General features: G+C 44.2%; 1 protein-coding gene across 1 annotated transcript in view; it reads left to right on the top strand.

Moving 5' to 3' along the window:
- Positions 1–21,549, top strand: part of LOC137346491 (eosinophil peroxidase-like) — a 41,671-nt gene that overhangs the window by 5,943 nt on the left and 14,179 nt on the right. The window contains 6 exon segments of the mRNA XM_068009952.1: positions 5,271–5,400; positions 6,233–6,439; positions 10,891–11,245; positions 11,744–11,904; positions 14,197–14,455; positions 20,873–21,043. Coding sequence (XP_067866053.1) covers positions 5,271–5,400; positions 6,233–6,439; positions 10,891–11,245; positions 11,744–11,904; positions 14,197–14,455; positions 20,873–21,043 — 1,283 coding nt within the window.

Genomic DNA, 21,549 nt, shown 5'->3' with positions numbered 1-21,549 from the left:
ACTGCGATACAAGTATAGCCATTCACTAAATGTTTCTATCTTCATTCTGATTAATATTTATTAATGGTAAACTGTAGGCCGTGTTCACAGAAGAATTCTGTTTGAGGAATCCAGCAAAAAAAACTCAGGAATGTACTTGCAAGAATATAAGAATTGGAGCAGTAGTAGACCCAATATGGCCTCTCAAGCTTGCTCCGCCATTCGATCCAATCATAGCTGATCTTCTGCCTCAATACACTTCTGAATAAATGAAGTGAGTGTGTTCCAGGCTCTGAGTGACATTGTCAACATTTTTTCCTCTTGTGATGATTGGATCAGGTTCCTGCCACAAAGGAAAGTGAGCCTAAATCTTAAATAATTAATGAAAGGCGGGCCTGGGTGCTTACTGATGTAGAATGAGCCCCAATGCCTAAAAATGTACCAAACATCCAAATAATTAATCATAGAATTATAGAAAGTTTAAGTCACAGAAAGAGGCCACTTGGCCCATCATGTCTGTGACAGCCTAAAAGCAATCCACCTATTCTAATCCCACCTTCCAGCATTTGGTCCGTAGCCCTGCAGATTATGGTACTTGAGGTGTATATCCAGATTCCTTTTGAATGAGTTGAGGCTTTCTGCCTCAACTCCCTTTCAGGCAGTGAGTTCCAGATCCCCACCACTCCCTGGGTGAAAATAGTTTTCCTTATCTCCCCTCTAATTTTTCTACAAATCACTTTAAATCTATGCCCCCTCTTCATTGATTTCTCTGCTAAGGTGAATAGACCCTTCACCTCCACTCTATCCAGGCCCCTGAAAATATTGTACATTTCAGTCAGATCTCCCCTTAACCTTCTCTGTTCCAAGGAGAACAACCCCAGCCTATCCAATCTTTCCTCATAGCTGCATTTTTCCAGTCCTGGCAACATCCTCGTAAATCTCCTCTGTACCCTCTCTAGTGCAATTACATCCTTTCTGTAATGAAATAATAATTTAAATAATTGAAGATAAAATTTTAAAATATGAATAAATGTATAATGGGTGTAGCTCCTAAATGAATAAAGACTTGAGAAAATTCCATAATCAGTATATCTTGGATGAGATTCCATAATCAATTAAATAAATATTAGAATCCTTAAATAAATGGAATCAGAATGAAACTGACAGACAAACAACACAATTTACATGCTGTACCCAGTAGTGACAGCAATAAATCACTACCCACACAAACTGCATACACTGGACTAAAACCAATGACTGTTGTAACAATTCTTAAATCAAATAACAACAACAAATTGCATTTATATAGTGCCTTTAATGTAGAAAAACATCCCAAAGTGCCTCATAAAGGCATACTAAAATAACAAATTGAGTTGAAATTCATGAGGGTGAAAGATGGAAATTTGTCCAGGAGAGCTTTGGAATAGTTTACTCTGGAGGTAATAAAGGCATGGATGAGATATACAGCAGCAGATGAGCTGAGGCAGGGGAATATTACAGAGGTGGAAATAGGCGGTCACTGGTGGTACAGATATGTGTTGGAAGCTCATTTCAGGGTCAAATGTGACACTAAGATTGCAAGCAGTCTGGTTCAGCCTCAGATATTTGCCAGGGAGAGGAATGGAGTTGGTAGCTAGGGAATGGAGTTTGTAATGGGGACTGAAGACAACAACTTCAGTCATCCCAAAGTTTAATTGAAGGAAATTTCTGCTCTCCAGTACTGCATGTTGGAACTGCAGTTTGATAATTTAGCAACAGTGGAGCGGTCGAGAGAGGTGGAGCTGGCTGTCGTCAATGTGCATGTGAAAACTAAAGGTGTGTTTTTGGACGGTGTCGCCTACGGGCAACATGTAGCTGCGAAATAGAAGGGGGCCAAGATAGATCCTTGCGGAACTCCAGAGGTAATGGTGCGGGAGTGGGGAGAGAAGCCATTACAAGTGATGCTCTGGATATGATCAAATAGATAAAAATGGAACCAATGAGAGCAGTCCCACCCAGCTGGAAGAGAGTGGAGAGGCGTTGGATGATGATGGTGTGGTCAATCATGTCAAAGCCTGCAGACAGGTCGAGAAGAATGAGGCTAGTTTACCTTTGTCACAGTCACATAGGTTGTCATTTGTGATTTTAATAAGAGCTGTTTAGATACAATTCACACATGCAAGGACAAAGGGTATGTTTTTTGAGAAGAGCTAATGTTGAAAAGGCAGGGGGCAATGCCTGAGGAGTGGAAGCCTTTTGAAGTGTGCCATTATTCCGCACAACCTCAAAAACCCACACTTGACATTTCTATCTTAGCAAACTATCACCTATCTTCCAGCTTGATGACATTCCCATGTTTGCTCCTATCTGCTGCTGAAACCCTCATCCATGCTTTTATTATTTCCAGACTTGAATATCCAATGCCCTTCTGGCCAACATCTCATCTTTCACCTTCATAAAATTGAGATCATCCAAAACTCTGCTTCCTGTATCCTAATTGCACCAATTCCTATTCACACATCACTCCTCTGCTCTCTGACTTATATTGGCTCCTGGTCCACAACGCCTTGGATTTTAAAATTCTCATCTTGGTGCTCAAAACTTTCAATGGCCTAGCCCTTCTGTAACCACCTCCGGCACCTTTGGACATTTTACTAAGATAAATGTGCAATATAAATGCAAGTTGTTGTTCTACATTCATCTATTATGTTCATATCACGCATTTTCAGAAACCCGAGGTGCCCTTCAAGATGTGCTAGTACTTGCTGGTGGTTTTCAGAGTGAGGGCATCCCTAATATCCTACAAACTTTGTCAGGGTCAGCTTCTATAATCCAAGGAAGATGCCTCTCTGCACACAATGGTATATACCCCCAGCCCTTCCCTGCCCCCTGCGACCTGCCACCTCCCCCCGCCAACCATCCTCGTGAAGTTCTGGCCATGGAGACTTCTTGTTTTTTGCAAGGCCGACTAGAAGTTCCCACCTCTTGTCTTTGCTCTCTCCATCCTTAGATTTTCTTCATCAATTGAAATTATTGACCTCACTACCTCTCCTGATCTCAGATGGAAGTCTGACATTTCCTCCAATGATGAAGCTGCTTTTATGTGCCAAGCAGTTATTTATATTGCTGAAAATAGAGACATGCTGTTGAAGCTTTTTGTCTTGCACTCATAAGGACAATCTGCAAGAATACCAATGTAAGAGAAAGCAACTACTTTATACTGTATGAGAAGAGTATGCTGATTGGTTGGCAAGTGAATTCTGATTGGTAGAGGTGTTGCCATGGAGAATGCACCAGTTATCTGCCAAGCTTTGTTTGAAATTTAAACTAGGCAGCTTGACTCTGGTCAAGGCATTGCCCTGAGGAATGTACCAACGAATAGCTGTCACTTATTTTGTTCAGCTGAAACAGGCACAATGTACGTACATGTTCTTTCTGTCTGCAAAGAACAGGGCCCTGTGTATTAATATATGTAGCTTCCAGTCACCGTAAACCGATGCATTCTCCATGGCAATGCCTCTATCAATCAGAGTTCATTTGCCAACCAATCAATACTATCTTCTTATACAGTATAATGTGGTTGCTTTCCCTTACATTGGTATTCTTGAGGAATGTCCTGATGAGTGCAAGACGAAAAGCTTAGACAACATGACTCTATTTCAGCAATACCCAAGTTCTGTACTACCAAACGACTAGTTATTTTTATCTCAACAAATTTTAACTTTCTATAAAACCCAAGTCTAAACAAGATATGAATTCTACCCAAATCTCTCAGAAAGGTCATTCACTAACTCTCACATTACAGGATAGTAAACAAGGGAAAGATTGTTACCTGATTGGTGTTCCTTTCCTCAAGATGAGTTCTGAACCTCTGACTGTCTCACAAATTTTCAGCCATTTTTTATTTTACCAGTCCAATGTTAAATGTTCCTTTAATCTAATTTCTTTTGAGCTACAAATACACCATCCTACAAATTCTTCCTCCTCCCTACATCCTTGAAATCAGGACTCATCAGACTGTCACTTACTCTAAAATGTTCTCTTTACAGACTCAAAATTATGGAAAGGGGAATTAGGTGATGTGTCTAATGGTACCCAAAGTGAAAATTAGCCCAAGGTTCCCCGGGGGGATAATCATTTCTGAATTTTAATTAACAACACTTTTAATAATTATTAAGTTAAATAGAAGGGAAACTTCCTGCAGAAAACTTCCAGCTGCCATGTGTGAACCTGAATTCAAATGTTCCTGTCAGTCCTGCACTTATAGAGATGCCTCTTGTTTGAGTTTAATTGATGACAATGACCTTCCTTCAATCATAAGGTCAGAAGAGGGGATGTTCACTGATGATTGCACAATGTTCAGCACCATTTGCAACTCCTCAAATAATGAAGCAGTCCGTGTAGAAATGCAGCAAGACCTGGACAATATCCAGGCTTGGGCTGATAAGTGGCAAGTAACATTTGCGCCACACAAGTGCCAGGCAATAACCATCTCCAATAAAAGAGAATCTAACCATCTCCCCTTGACATTCAGTGGCATTACCATCACTGAATCCCCCACTATCAACATCCTAGGGGCTACCATTGACCAGAAACTGAACTGGAGTAGCCATATAAATACCGTGGCAACAAAAGCAGGTCAGAGGCTAGGAGTCCTGCAGCGAGTAACTCACCTCCTGACTCCCCAAAGACTGTCCACCATCCACAAGGCACAAGTCAGAAGTGTGATGGAATACTCTGCACTTGCCTGGATGGATGCAGCTCCACCAACACTCAAGAAGCTTGACACCATCCAGGACAAAGCAGCCCGATTAGTTGGCACACCATCCACAAACATTCACTCCCTCCACCACCGACGCACAGTGGCAGCAGTGTGTACCATCTACAAGATGCACTGCAGCAACGCATCAAGGCTCCTTCAACAGCACCTTCCAAACCCGCGACCTCTACCACCTCGAAGGACAAGAGCAGCAGATGCATGAGAACATCACCACCTGCAAGTTCCCGTTTAAGTCACACACCATCCTGACTTGGAACTATATCGCCGTTCCTTCACTGTCGCTGGGTCAAAATCCTGGAACTCCCTTCCTAACAGCACTGTGGGTGTACCTACCTCACATGGACTGCAGCGGTTCAAGAAGGCAGCTCACCACCACCTTCTCATGGGCAATTAGAGATGGGCAATAAATGCTGGCCTAGCCAGCGATGCCCACATCCTATAATGAATAAAAATAAAATTCAGACTGAGTTATATTTTTGGGTCAGGTGCATTGGGCTAAGATAAATCAATGTTTTGTTTTCCTGATTTCCAGGAGGACTCCTCGCATGGGAGCGTCTAACACAGCATTCACCCGATGGCTCCCAGCTCGTTATGAGGATGGAATCTCACTCCCACTGGGCTGGACTCCAGACAGATTAGTATCTGGATTCCCTCTGCCACTGGTAACTGTTCACACATCAGACAGAAACAAATCAGATTCATTGTCATCTTGAGAAAAGAGGCTTCTGATTACTGTCAACTGTACTGAACCCTACAATACTGGGTGTTGTATGCTTGTTTGATACACTGTCACCTTAGTTAGTCTCGCTTAGAGAGATTCTTTAGTCTTGAGTACTTAGAGATTTAACCTTTATTACATTATAACTATGTACAGCTTCACACCAGTCTGTGTGACCCCTCCAAAGTCACACTGCATCTATCTTCAAATCTCTCTCACATGTGATCTCTTACATCATTATGATAGAAGGTATTCTTTATACATTCTCCACATTAACCCTTTCAGACTCTTATACTACATTGGGGACAGGCAGTGAGGTGCATTAGAGCATTGTCCTTTTACCTCGAGTTAAATCCAGCACAGTCAGATAGAATGAAGCTCTCTTCTCTCTTTTCATCCTTTCACATTCCTTTATGGGTTACCTTTGTACCAAGTCAGCCCAGTTCCCAGTGGATGGAGCCACATTAAAGAAAACTGCTGTTAATAAGGTGGTAATGGGCTGTAGGTTTGCAGCCTCACTTGGATAGGCTAAAGTGTTGTTTGGTGTAGAAAACAACCCACTAGTGAGGAGAGATAAAAAAAGAAACTTTTCTATCTCCTATTGGGTATCACTGGAGCTGCACTGTTCTTTGTAGTGTTTGATGTCTTCAGTTTTACTCACTGTCCCCTTAGTAACACATCACAGAGGAGCAGGTGAGAGTGCAGCAAAGATGGCTCAATGATGGATAAACCTTGTCTTGTTTTCATGTAATGAATGCTTTACACTTCTGCTCCAGGTCCGAGAGGTGTCCAACGAAATCTTGAGAACACCGAACGAAAACGTGATCTCGGATTCAGTTACAAGCCATTTGTTTATGCAGTGGGGTCAGTGGATTGATCACGACATGAGTTTAGGTCCTGTGTCTGGTAGCATCCAAACCTTCAATGATGGCATCAACTGTGAAACAACTTGTGTTCAGAGAAGTCCTTGCTTCCCAATTCGGGTGAGACCATCATTCTGTTTCATTCTGAAGTAATGTTTGAGTTTTTGGTGTGCCCTTGATAGCATGAAAAGATCAACAATCTATCCAAGTACCATTGGACAAAATGATCCCACAAATAAGAAATTAGCAAGTGAGCAAATTATCTGTTTTTGGTGGTATTGATTTAAGGGAGTGTATGGGGTAGAAATGCGTTTGTCCCCATGCTTGTGCATGGGGGCCATAATTTTGGTAGCGGCCCATGCCCATTGGAAACAAGATGGGCCGCACATAATATTTGTGTACCCATCTAATTTCCCTGAATCTAGCATGGCCACAAGCAGCACCTGTGCTGCCCTCGACTCCATTGCACTGCTGGTGTCCACTGTGCATGAATTGTTTGGTGTGCTCACACACCAAATGCACATTGACAGTGGTATCCCTTGCAGTTGCGGTATCATTCCCTGTTGACATATGGGGGCTGCAGAGCCACCTGTGTGCAGTCAATGACACCCTACACCATTGAGAAGCCTGCTATCCTGGCGAAACCATGTGCTCTTTCATCCTGGTCTTCCCTCCTCAGAACACTCTTCTTTTATAGAGCCCGTCTGTCCCCTCCCTGATGCTTCTGTGCCCAATGAACCGAAGCATGTTTCAGATGTCACCTGTGCACGCCTGGAAGAATCCCATTGTGTAGAATATAAGAGCCACAATCACCTTCACAGCCACTGTGTGGGCCACCCTCTCCATGTTTTGAAGCTCCAGGTCATGCTGATAGAAATGACACAACTCCTCTTTAATGAAGGTACTGCAATGTAAGAGTGTGCTCGCAGAAGATCCTTTCTGGGTTGGACCTTCTATGCAGAGCTCTCGTGCTCCCTCCTCCTCACAGAGCTTCCCCTCTCTGCCTCCTCCTCTCTCTGTTCTGCTCAAGTTACAGAGCAAGTGGCACTGCAATTAGTGCCCCTATATCCATGCAAGGCAATGTTATTTTCTGCCTTTCTGTGTTCAGCAAAAAACCTCCCAAATCCTACTGCAGCTCACCACAATCTTTCTACAAACTTTGTCTGAGCGCAAGTAAGTCAAAAGCGCATCAGCTGTAATTTGTTTAGTGGCCCTTTAAAAGCCCTAGAACAGGGCCCATCTTGCTTACTAATGCTCATTGTTTCAAGAAATGAATAAGGAAGATGTTGCCTACACATTCATTGACAAATTTTAGTGTCCTGGTGTTGCATCAGCCTGTTGACATCAGTGATGGCATGATTGTACACGTTCAGCTTCTTCAGCACACGATAGTTGTCCTAGGCCCAATCATCTTCAGTTGTATCATCAATGGCCTTCCCTCCATCATTAGGTCAGAAGTGGGGATGTTCACTGATGATTGTACAATGTTCAACACCATTTGCGACTCCTCAGATACTGAAGCATCCGTGTCCATATGCAGCAAGACCTGTACAACATCCAGGCATGGCCAGATAAGTGGCAAGTAACATTCACACCACATAAGTGCAAGGCAATGACCATCTCAAGCAAGAGAGAATCTAACCATCTCCCATTGACATTCAATGGCATTACCATCATTGAATCCCCCACTATCAACATCCTGGGGGTTACCATTGACCAGAAATGGAACTGGACCAGCCACATAAATACCATGGCTACAAGAGCAGGTCAGAAGCTAGGAATTGTGCAGTGAGTAACTCACCACCTCTCTGCCCAATGCCTGTCCGTCATCTACAAGGCAGAAGTCAGGAGTGTGATGGAATACTCTCCACTTGCCTGGATGGGTGCAGCTCCAACAACATTCAAGAAGCTCAACACCAAACAGGACAAAGCAGCCCATTTAATTGACACCTCATCTGCCACCTTCAACATTCACTCCCTCCACCACCGACGCACAGTCGCAGCAGTGTGTACCATCTACAAGATGCACTGCAGCAACTCACCAACACTCCTTCAACAGCACCTTCCAAACCTGTGACCTCTACCACCTAGAAGAACAAGGGCAGCAGATGCATGGAAACACCACCACCTGCAAGTTCCCCTCCGAGCCACACACCATCCTGACTTGGAACTATATCGCCGTTCCTTCACTGTCGCTGGGTCAAAATCCTAGAACTCCCTTCCTAACAGCACTGTTGGTGTACCTACACCCCAAGCACTGCAGCAGTTCAAGAAGGTAGCTCACCACCACCTTCTCAACAGCCTAGCCAGCGACACCAATATCCCCCGACCGAACAATAAAATGCAGGGAACACACCCATGTGAGCCACACTAGTTCAGTAACACCATGCAGGAAACAGCCAGTGGCACCTCACACTTTGCTAAACAGCAGGCAGGCCTTAGTAACACTACTAGAATGAATTTCGCACCTAACGTTCCCTAGGACGAGGGAGTGAAATGCACTAAGATTCCCCCATGTGGTTAAGGAAGAGGGTGCTAAGTAACTGACACCTCTCAGGACACCAAGAAAACCCCTTGTTCTTCTCAAGATACTACCATTGAATCTTTTAAATCCACCTGAGCTGGCAGATAGGGATCCAGTCAATTGGGAGTGGAGAGCTGTGAGGATTGGTGGATATTGGCAGGTGAAAATATGTGTTCGGCAGCAACCAGAAATCTTTGGATGTGTGGTCAGGTGGAGCACCCGTGCTTCACCTGGCTCCATATTCAGATAATTATGTTACAATCATAGAATGGTTACAACACAGAAGGAGGCCATTTGGCCCATTGTGTCCATGCCAGCTCTCTGCAAGAGCAACTCCCCTATTCCCACACCCTGCCTTTTCTCTTTAGCCCTGAAAATTTCTACTTTTCAGATAATTGTCCAATTCTCTATTGAAAGCAATGATTGAATCTGCCTCTATCACGCTCCAGATCCTAACCACTGGCTGCTTTAAAAAAGTCTTTCCTCATGTCGCCGTTGCTTCTTTTGCCAATCACCTTAAATTGGTGGCCTCTGATTCTCGATCCTTCCACCAACGGGAACAGTTTCTCCCTGTCTGCTCTGTTCAGACCCCTCATCGCTTTGAACACCTCTATCAAATCTCCTCTTAATCTTCTTTTCTCCAAGGAGAACAGCCCCAGCCTCTCCAGTCTCTCCATGGAACTGATGTTCCTCATTCCTGGAACCATTCTCATGAATCTTTTCTACACCCTCTCTAATGCCTTCACATTCTTCCTAAAGTGTAGTGCCCAGAACTGGACATTATACTCCAGTTGAGGCCGAACTAATGTTTCATACAAGCTTATCATAACTTCCTTGTTTTTGTACTCTCTGCTCCTATTTATAAAGCCCAGGATCCCATATGCTTTATTCACCACTTTCTCAACCTGCCTTGCCACCTTCAATGATTTATGCACATTTATCCCCAGGTCCCTCTGTTCCTGCACCCCCTTTAGAATTGTACCCTTTATTTTATATTGCCTCTCCTCATTGTTCCTACCAAAATGAATCACTTCACACTTCTCTTTATTAAATTTCATCTGCCACTTGTCTGCCCATTCAAAACTATCTTATTGTTTGCAGTTTAACAGCCTGATATGTTGCATGTGGGCCTGGATTCCCTGGGTGCAGCTGGCACCAGCTGCCACATGGCAAACTAATTTTGTAATGGGAGCCTCAAACAAGTGTTGGGCCCCTTATTTACATGTGCAAAGGATCTAATGCCTGTTTCAGTCGTGGGCAATGCACACTGATTTTTTTTTTAGCTTTTACCAACATAACGGGCATTACACTTCTGGCTTCCTGCTCGCCATATAGAAGCTTAGCTTCAGAAAAACTGTTGCTGTGTGGCTGATTTTCTCACGCATTGACTCCAGACAGAAGTTTTCTATTCACCTCACATTCTGGGCTCGATTTTATTTTGGCGATGGGAATCCTGGCAGATGGGTGGAATCCCACCTTGGCTCTCCATCGGAACCCTGTTGCACTTAAACAGCAGACAGCCAGTTAACTGCCCACTGCTGGAGATACCATCCCTTTAAAGCACAACCTCCCACAGCCGGAGCTGCCAGCCAATCAGGAGGCCTGCAGTACTGAAGATGTCGGAGACCCAGGGCAAGCGACCGGGTTCGGGGTTGCCAGGGACAGTCAGGCAGGCCCCTGCGATGGGGATGGGGGGGCCATCATCATCAGGAAGGGGGGCACTCAGGGGACCAGGATTTCCCCCAAAGGATGAACCTCCCCCCCGCCACCACCACCACCCCCCCCCACCCCAACTTGCTGAGAGACCACCACCTAGTATTGTGTCCCCACAATGGCAGGCCCCTCAGTCATCCACAAAATTGGAGTGGAGGCAGGAAGAGGCCCTTGAGTGGATAAAATCTGTGTTCTGCTCCTAAACCAGTTTACTGTCTAACCAGATAATCTGCCACTAATCTGCTGAGCTTTAAACTTCTTTACCTTCCTCGTTCTAGTGTTTGTCGAACCGTTTGTGATTATTTCTAAAAGTGTTCTGGATCTTTACTGACAGATACCTCCAAATGATACAAGGATCAGCGATACTGACACGTGCATGCCTTTCTTCCGATCGGCTCCTGCGTGTGGAAGCGGTGAGCTGGGAGCATTGTTCGGAGATGTTAACACTCGTCAGCAGATCAACTCTCTGACCTCTTTCCTTGATGTTAATGAAGTCTATGGCAGCACAGAGTGTCTGGCCAACAAACTCAGAAACCTCACCAATGAGCAGGGCCTGTTGGCTGTCAATGAGGAATTCTCTGACAATGGACTAGAATATTTACCATTTAACACCATTTCAAGCAACCTTTGTGGAAGAATGGAGGAAGGCTGTTTCACTGGTCAAAATTCAACTCCATGTTTTATAGCTGGTGAGTACTGGCTGGATCAAGAAATCCTGTCACATGCCACCTTCATACGGGGCATTCCTTTCACATGCACAGCTGCATGGTTGCAACTGAGGAAAAAAGATGGTGAGCAGTTAGCAGGAAGAAAGAGGGGGAGAGAGCTACACTGTTACACATTGCAAAGAGTGGTTTTCTAACTTTCCTGGGAGGAGCAGCCATATTTGATGTTGAGCTTCAGTATGCCACATTATAAAAGAACAGGAACTTTGACTCACCATAAACAATGCTAATGATGATCCACTGTTTTTTTGTTGATCGGGTAGCACTATCGCATTGTTTAGAAGGGATCCATAAACCTCCCTGAGCATTATCCCTATGCTTCATGAAATCATTGAACCTCCTGATCATACTGAACCCAGTAATCCATGTTCAGGTGCCTGTTCTATTGGGTATTTCTCTATGTGTTCATCCTCCTTCATAATAGTAGGAAGGTAATACTAACACTGATCATGTTCACCACAGGTGATGTACGTGTGAATGAACAGCTGGGGGTGTTAACATTCCATACAGTATTTCTACGGGAACACAATCGCTTAGCGAGAGAGCTGAAGAGAATGAACCCTCACTGGAGTGGAGATACAACCTACCTAGAAGCGAGAAAAATCCTGGGAGCTTTTCAACAGGTAGAGAGGAAATGTCACTGGTAAAGTAATGATTATGTGACTTACTGACTAACTTTAGAATCCCATCATAGCAAGTTGTAAAGATGAATTTAATACATCTGGTCATTTAAAAAAAATTTAAAATCCAACCTTTGGAAAGGGGCCCTCTCACTCTTACCAGGTCTGGCCTGCAGATGATGCCAATCCCACACTATATAATCGACTTTTAATGTTCTCAGAGAAACTATGGATGGGCAATAAATACTGCCTTATCAGTATTACCCACATCCCTTTATATTGTTGAATAAGGTGTTGGCCTGACTCCATATTGAGGATTATGGTCACCTGATCATAGGAGGAAGATACAGTGAAAACAATAAAGAGGACTCTGTGTCTTGAGGAAAGGTTAAGCAAGTTAAATTTGTTTTCTTTGGGAAGAGGAGACAACTCTAGGAGACATTGATGAAAATTATGAAGGGCCTTGACAAAACTGAAAGAGACAAGTTGCTCATTATGTTGAAAGGTTCAAATTCCAGGAAATACAAGATGAAAATAAAGAGGTTAAGAGTAAGAAGGAAAACCAGGTTTAACATTTTCATGTAAATATTCGTGGAGTCGGTGCTAACTTACCAAGGAAGGAATTTGATGTGGACAGCAGGGTGCCCCTGCGCTGGGGTTAGGCTGTGGGATGCCCCTTTGTAAGACGTAGCCTTTTACTCTTGATTGGTTACTTTACAGTTCAAACACGGGAATTATGAGAAATAAGGAGACAACACTCCAAGCTCAAATTAAACACTAACAACTTTACTAGGTTTGGTAGGAATACAAGTTAACAACACACAACGCTCATTAGCAATACACCTGTTTGTAATAAACCTGTTAGTAGTACACCCTTTATGCAAAAATATGTTACAAGTAATCATACATACATGGTCAACCAGTGGGCTGTCATCTCCCTGCTGATCATTCTCTTCGGTAGCTTACCAAGCTACCCAGAATAAGCACTGAATCATTCTTTGCAATGATTTTTATACCTTTCTTTCCAAGGTGCGAAGTGAAAAGATTGAAAAGATCATACTGTCCTATCAAAATTCACCTTAAGTTACAATTGTCCAATGAGGCAGCTAATCCTTTGTTCAAACTACAATATTAGAGACTACTTTGGCATTCAGCATATGTTTAAATTTCCTTCATTAATTTCATCACCCCTCATGGCTGTAACAGATGCTTTCAAGATCTTTATCAGTAAATATAATAGCAACTTCCTTTCTTGGTCACACGCATATTTCAAAACCAGCAGACAATTAAACAATCCAAGTCCCTTAAACTACTGACTTCTTACAAACTGTTGCTCAGAGAATTTCTAGTTTCTCTGCATTTCAAAAGAAGGCAAACTCTGATGTCATCAATCAACGTCAATTTGTGTCAATCGCTCACAGCTTTACAAAACACATTGGACCAATTAGGCCAGCTGAATTATCATTTTTAAAACATGTTCAGTCATATCAATCTCTTATCTTTGTGTTTCCAGACATCATGACTCCATGTTTTTGTGTACATGAAGCTTCTCTAAAGTTCTAACTTGGCATCAAAGCAAAACATAGCTTTGAAGTATGTCAGTTTATTGGTTTCGACTTGATTTGTACAACTTTTCTGCTTTTTGCTAAACATTCCATAGCCTTACAGTATTTTTTCATCAGTGACTCTGTTTATCTTTAGCTGTTAACAGGTTACTTTAGCTCATTAACCACTTTTGGCTTTTGCAAGGTATGCTGGTCAGATTTGATCAGTTTTTTGTACACCTGTATACAGCATAGCTTCCTGTATTTCATTTAAACTATCAAAGTTCCTGGGTTGGATAGCCTCACAAATCTCAACCACAATTTTGATCAAAATAATATTATTGTCTTTTCCACCTGTTCTGGGATCAGACAGTGGGGTACTGCTGTGCTGGAGTCAGATGAAATGTTGCCTTCAGGTGATTCCTTCTTGCTAAGGTAAAAGGTTGGCTGACATAAGGCCCATTCACAGGGGCAGGAATGGAGAGAACATACTAATTGCAGCTTCTGTACCTGATTATTACTTTCTGAACTCCCATTACTAGCCCAGGTTCCAGGGTGAAAGGACAATTTTCTGTCACACATCCAAACCCCAGCAGTGGCAGAAATCTTGAATCCCAGTGTCTGTGTCAGACCTGTATCCAATGCACAGAGGTGAACAGATCTCTTTCTAACACAACACCTACTGATCCCTTTTGAGTTACTAGTTTTTAGACCAAACTACACTGAATGGTGACTTTTCTCTCTCCTGTAGATAATAAACCACAGAGACTATGTTCCCCTGGTAATCGGGAAGGAGGCAACGGCAAAATTTCTCCCAGCTTACGAAGACTACGATGAATTTGTGGATGCCAGTATTGCCAATGTTTTCTCAACAGCAGCTTTCCGTTTTGGACATCTCACCATTCAGCCAACTATGTTTCGTCTTGATGAAAACTACCAGGAACACCCTGAATTCAAAAGCCTTGACCTGCACCAGACTTTCTTCACTCCCTGGAGACTGATCAGGGAAGGTCAGTAACACGCTTTAATATTACTGCAGTATACTCAGCATGAGACATTATACTGAAAGAGCAGCGTTTACTTTCATTAATAGGCAAATAGTGTGGTGATTGCAGTAACCAGATTCTAGCTGCAACTGGATAAGGTATATATATAGAGCAGAGTATTCAAGTGCCTATTTTTCCTGCCCCTCTCTGACCCAGCAGTCAGCAGGAGCAGCACACCCAAAATAAACTGGTCTTCTGTCCAGGACCATCAACATGGCTCAGAGTCACCCCAGTTCAGGTCGGCTGTGGAAATGCCTCGAGCTGGTAAAAGGGGAAGGAAAGTGTCCTGCAGGTTCAGGCTCAGCCTGGGACCTTCTAACTGCTGCCCTCCCAAAAGGTACTAGTGTCTTAAGATCATCGTAGGGAGGGAAAGAGGAGCTGAAAGAAGGAAAAAGACCTTTACTTTAAGTTTCTTCAGACTGTCCCCACACCCCTGCACATCTTCCCATCTGCACAGGTGCTGGGGCTCCCCTCAACACTTGCATGTTTCAGATGCCCTTCCAATTAGGCAGCCAAAAGGCTGACAATAGATAAAGTGAAGTGGGAGGGCAGGGACATACCCTCACAAGTCGTTTATATGAGCTGACACAGAACCAGCTCCACCTCATACGTCAGTGTCAGGAAGGCCCTGGGGATAAGCATTCCCCTGAGGCAAACATCAGAAACATCAAGCACTTGGTACACTGTAATTGCACAAAATTAAGATCATACAGATTCCAAATCACACACAAGCCTGACTGGGGACGTGTATGACTGATCCTCCATCACCACTGGGTTAATTTTTCAAAATATTCTTTCATGGGATGCGGGCTTCGCTGGCTAGGCCAGAGTTTACTGCCTATCCTTAATTGCCCTTGAGAAGGTGGTGGTGAGCTGCTTTCTTGAACCACTGCAGTCCTTGGGGTGCAGATACACCAACAGTGCTGTTCAGAAGGGAATTCCAGGATTTTGACCCAGCGACGGTGAAGGAACAGCGATATTGTTCCAAGTCAGGATGGTGCGTGGCTTGGAGGGGAACTTGCAGGTGGTGATGTTCCCTTGTATCTGCTGCCCTTGAGCTTCTAGGTGGTAGAAGTCACAGGTTTGGAAGGTGCTGTTGAAGGAGCCATCGTGCAATCATCAGAGAACTTCCCCACTTCTGATCTTATGATGGTAGGAAGGTCATTAATGAAGCAGCTGGATATGGTAGAACTAGGGATCACTATTTACAAACAAGGGGTTGCCCATTTAAGACAGAGATGAGTAGAAATCTTTTTCTCTCAGAGGGTCGTGATTCTTTGAAACTCTCTTCCTCAAAAGGCAGTGGAAGCAGAGTCTTTAAATAATTTAAAGACAGGGGTGGATAAATTCTTGATAAGCCAGGGGATGAAAGGTTATTGGGGATAGGCAGGAATGTGGAGTCGAGGTTACAATCAGATCAGCCATGATATTGAATGGCGGAGCAGGCTCGAGGGGCTGAGTGGCCTACTCCTGCTCCTAAATCATATGTTCGTATGACACTACCCTGAGGAACTCTTGCAGTGATGTCCTTGGACTGAGATGATTGACCTCCAACAACCACAACCATCTTCGTTTATGCTAGGTATGACTCCAGCCAGTGGAGCGTTTTCCTCCAATTCCCTTTGACTCCAGTTTTGTTAGGGCTCCTTGATGCACACTCAGTCAATTGCTGCCTTGATGTCAAGGGCAGTCACTCTCACTTCACCTCTTGAGTTCAGCTTTTTTCTCCATGTTTGGACCAAGGCTGTAATGAGGTCAGGAGCTGAGTGGCCCTGGCAGAACCTAAACTGAGCATCAGTGAGCAGGTTATTACTGAGCAAGTGCCACTTGCTAGCACTGTCAACGACACATTCCATCACTTTGCTGATGATCGAGAGTAGACTGATGGGGCGGTAATTGGCAGAGTTGGATTTGTCCTGCTTTTTGTGCACAGGACATACCTGGACAATTTTCCACATTGTCGGGTAGATGCCAGTGTTGTAGCTGTACTGGAACAGCTTGACTAGGGGCGCGGCCAGTTCTGAAGCACAAGTCTTCAGTAGTATTGCTGGAATTTTGTCAGCGCCCATAGCCTTTGCAGTATCCAATGCCTTCAGCCATTTCTCAATATCACGTGGAGTGAATCGAACTGGCTGAAGACTGGCAACTGCGATGCTGGGGACCTCAGGAGGAGGCCGGGATAGATTATTCACTTGACACTTCTAGCTGAAGATGGTTGCAAATGCTTCAGCCTTGTCTTTTGCACTGATGTGCTGGGATCCCCCATCATTGAGGATGGGGATGTTTGTGGAACCTCCTCCTCCCGTCAGTTGTTTAATTGTCCACCATCATTCACGACTGGGTATGGCAAGACTACAGAGTTTAGATCTGATCCACTGGTTGTGGGATTGCTTAACTTTGTCTATCGCATGCTACTTCCGCTGTTTGGCACACATGCAGTCCTGTGTTGTCGCTTCACCAAGTTGGCACCTTATTTTTAAGTATGACTGGTGCTACTCCTGGCATGCTCTCTTACACTCCTCATTGAACCGGGGTTGACCCCAGCTTGATATTAATGGTAGAGTGAGGGCTATGCCGGGCCATGAGGTTTCAGATTGTGGTTGAATACAGTTCTGCTGCTCATGGCCCACAGGGCCTCATGGATGCCCAGTTTTGAGTTGCTAGATCTCTTCAAAATATAGCCATTTAGCACAGTGGTAGTACCACACAACATGATGGAGGGTTTCCTCAATGTGAAGACAGGACTTAGTCTCCGTAAGGATTGTGTGGTGGTCACTCCTACCAATACTCTCATGGGCAGATGTATCTGTGACAGGTCGATTGGTGAGGACGAGGTCAAGTAGGATTTTCCCCCTTGTTGGTGTCCTCACCACCTGCCCAGTCTAGTAGCTATGTCCTTTAGGACTCGGCCAGCTCGGTCAGTGTTGGTGCTACTGAGCCACTCTTGGTGATGGACATTGAAGTCCCCCACCCAGTGTACATTCTGTCCCCTTGCCACCCTCAGTGCTTCGTCCAAGCGGTGTTCATCAGCCGAGGTGGGGGGTGCAGGGGGCAGTAGGTGGCAATTGGCAGGAGGTTTCCATACCCATGTTTGATTTAATGGGGTCCAGAGTTATTGTTGAGGACTCCCAGGGCAACTCCCTCCTGACTGCATGCCACTGTGCCACCACTTCTGGTGAGTCTGTCCTGTCGGTGGGACTGGACATACCCAGGGATGGTGATGGTGGTGTCTGGGACATTTTCTGTCAGGATTGATCCTGTGAGTATGACTATGTCAGGCTGTTGCTTGACCAGTCTGTGGGACAGCTCTCCAAATTTTGGCACAAGCCCCAAGATATTAGTAAGGAGGAGTTTGCAGTGTGGACAGGGCTGGGTTTGCCATTGTCGTTTCCTGTGCCTAGGTTGATGCCGGGTGGTCCGTCCGGTTTCATTCCTTTTAGACTTTTCTCTCGTGGTTTGGTACAATTGAGTTGTTTGCTAGGCCATTTCAGAGGGCATTTAACAGTCAACCACGTTGCTGTGGGTCTGGAGTCACACGTAGGCCAGACCAGGTAAGGATGGCAGATTTCTTGTAATGAGTTCTTTTATGTTGTCTGATGCAACATAAATGAGATGTGTGGAGTCCAGTTGGTTGAAGGTCTCAAACAGGTTTATTACTGCTAAACTATTATACAGTACAGAGCTAACTATTTACAGAACCATACTCTGGGTAATACAGTTGCAGAGTGACTCTGGCTCTGAGTGACATGACTGTGTCCTGGTACTTATCTCATTAGCATACTGAGATCTTAAAGGGACATCACTCTTAAAGGCAATCTTACAACAAAGGACATTAGTGAACCAGATGGATTCCATCCTCAATATTCTAGAACTTTGAAGTAACACCATTGTGGAAGTGCTATCACTGCACTGCTCAAGAAAACACACCAGATCCACCTATTCAAGGGAACTAGATATGGGCAATCAATGCTGCTTTACCACAATCTCCCACATCTCAGAAAATAATTTAATAAAACACCTTTCTCCTCCACCAGAAAAAGGGAACTTGCTTTTCTGTTCATAAGTTGGGGGCACTCTGGTTGTTCACTCTAACAATGGGGAAAATTTCTGGTGGAAAATTACTTATGTGTGGCCCTGAATTTTCCTTCAAAGAAAAAGACTATTTTCAGGCAGTTTGGCAAGTATTATGTGCCAAAGAGACTTTTCACCCAAACTCTGCCCTGAGAAATAGCTGCCACAGTTTCTCTCCCATGACCCTGTTGTGACCCTAATCTGGCAATCTGGTGTCCATTAAGCATACCCCACGTGTCCCTCTGGGAATTCCATTGTTCCTGTGCTTTCCAGAAAATGTTGATGTGGATAGGAGGGAGGAAAATATGCAGGTCAGGAGATTGTGGCACAGTGAATACAGGCAACACCTGACCTGCAAGTATGTGGCCACAGGGTCTACAGACATCAGAGGATCTAACTGAAAGGCTGGTTTACCCCAGATACTGGCACAGAGCTAATGCCAACTGTTAGAACCTGACACAGCCTCTTTCCACCAGTGGCTCTGCCCTGTCTGTAAACAGCACTTGACTTCTGTACATCCAGATGGTTCCAAGCAGCCGCTAGTGACATTAGTAACATCAGTCAGTCAGCAGTTAATAGTTATGTCAGACATTTCTCGAATGCCCTGTTCAGACACAGCTCTGAGTTCATTCAGTTCCATAGAGACCCAGTAAAGCAGAGAGAGAGCTGTCAACGTCTTCCAAGTGGCTGCTTTCCTACAAATGCAGGATGCCATTGAGAACACCCACGTGGCTGTAAAGGCTCCGTCTGAAAGCTCCCAGCAGCTCCATCAACATGAAGAGATTTCATTCCCCCAATACCCAGGTAGAGAATGATAGCAGACACCTAATTATGCACATCAATGCATGAGACCTGGGAATAGACATGATGCATTTATTCTCAGGCTGCACTGCTCGGGTACAGATGTGATCAGGGGAGGAGGTTGATAGAAGACCAGGGGTATGCATCACTTTAGCCTTGGCTGATATTATTCCAAAATCCACAGTCAGGTGCAGGTGAGATCATGTAAACCCACAGATATTCTAGTCATCTTACCAACAAAGTCAGTTAAATAGAAGACATACATTTAACACAAATGAGGGGCATAGATAGAGTAGACAGGAAGGACCTGTTTCCCCTAGCAGAGATGTCAATTACCAGGGGGCACAGATTTAAGGTGATTGGTAGAAGGATTGGAGGGGACATGAGGAAAAACGTTTTCACCCAGAAGATGGTGGGTGTCTGGAATTCACTGGTGGTGGAGACAGAAACCCTCAATTCTTTTTAAAGGTACCTGGACATGCACCTGAAGTGTTGTAACCGGCAAGTCTATGAACCAGGTGCTGGAAGGTGGGATTAGATTGGGTAGCTAGTTTTTTTTGGCCAGCACAGACATGATGGGCTGAATGGCCTCCTTCTGTGCCATAATTTTTCTATGGTTCTTTGGTTATACAAAGCAAAATCCTGCACCTTTTGCTTTGAACATCAGCCCGTGGGACATCAGCACTTCAGGCCACTCTTCTCCAGTTATTCACATACGAGGATTTTAACCCAAATCCCTGCTTCTGGAAGTTCAGGTGCTTTTCATCTGCTCTGTGTGGTTTCTGGTTTCCTCCACTGCTGTTTTCAACATGTCATCTAAACTTTTGACAAGTATCCGTACAGTCTGATTTAGTTTTTAAGTCATAATTTTCACAGAACACAACAAACTCCTGTTGCTCTTGGTTGAGGTTGAGGTTGATCTGCTTTGGTTGCATTATAATAGTTATTGGGCATCATCCACCCATCCATCAATGACTCACTGCCCCCACACAGACAAGGAAAGGACTCCGTTTTGGGTTTAATTTTGCAGAAGTCTCATATCTCAATGTTATCCTGCTTCAAGTTATTGTTTGTTGTGAATGTTCAGCACAGTCAGAACTGAGAAGGTCATTCTGAGTGAAATCCCAGTCCCTTCCCTTCAGATTCACCTCAGGTGTTGATGCAGGACATTACTTGATAACAGAGTTAATTTAAAACTGTAAAGTCATGAGCCATGGTCTATCCTCTGACTCCTCACTGTCAAGACGCAGAGCTGTTCAGCATTGCTGTTCCGTCTTATATCAGTGTTGGTTCAGGAACCCATCCAGTAGGGAACAGAGCACATCTTGGGTAGCTTGTTTCAATGGTGTTTTTATTGGGTATTATCATTGTCAGAGACATTTCTCGATTAGAGATCTCTAACTATTGGTCACTCTACCACCAACTGCAGGTTAGAGAGCAGTATGAAAAGCTAGGAAATGGATTAAGGAATCCTGTTTTACTCTGTGTGTGTGTGTGTGTGTGTATTAGGTGGAGTCGATCCCCTCCTGCGAGGATTGTTGGGCAGACCGGCCAAACTGCAGACACAGGATGAGATGATGCCAGATGAATTGCGGGAGAAGCTGTTTAAATTGACCGCTCATTTAGCCCTGGACCTGGGTTCTCTGAATATGCAGCGTTCCCGGGATCACGGAATCCCAGGTAAGAGGAAAGTAAACACAGTGTCGAGTGAAACTCAGAAAAACTTATTGTTAAAATATCAGTTAATCCAACAACTTAATTTTTTGGAGTCACATAATCAAGAAGCCGGCAGGAAAATGTTGGGTTCACTCACAGAGAACAGCTGGTTAACGCAGTGCTGGTTGGAAATGATGTGGAAAGGCTGATGTGTATCTTGGTGCCCAGTGTAGTGTAGCAGAGGACAGGCAGTGTCTGAGGAGCTGGAAAATGCACCATGGGATCATCTTTCAAACACCAGATTCAGCAGAAATGGGATCAGAATCATATTTCTGGGTATCTCACCTGTTGCCTTCAGTCACATGGCTGATACATCACATTGGTTCCATCTGAATTTACCAGGTGTTTAGCAGGGAGTCTTTACCAGAGAGCACTTAACAGCAACTATTAACTAGAAAATATTTGCAAGCGAGTATCTACTGGGATGTATTTAGCCGTAGATATTTACTGGAGTCTACTTAGTAAGAAGT

This window comes from Heterodontus francisci, chromosome 30, assembly GCF_036365525.1.
Source record: "Heterodontus francisci isolate sHetFra1 chromosome 30, sHetFra1.hap1, whole genome shotgun sequence".
Taxonomy (NCBI): domain Eukaryota; kingdom Metazoa; phylum Chordata; class Chondrichthyes; order Heterodontiformes; family Heterodontidae; genus Heterodontus; species Heterodontus francisci.
This window is presented reverse-complemented; position numbering and strand designations above follow the sequence as displayed.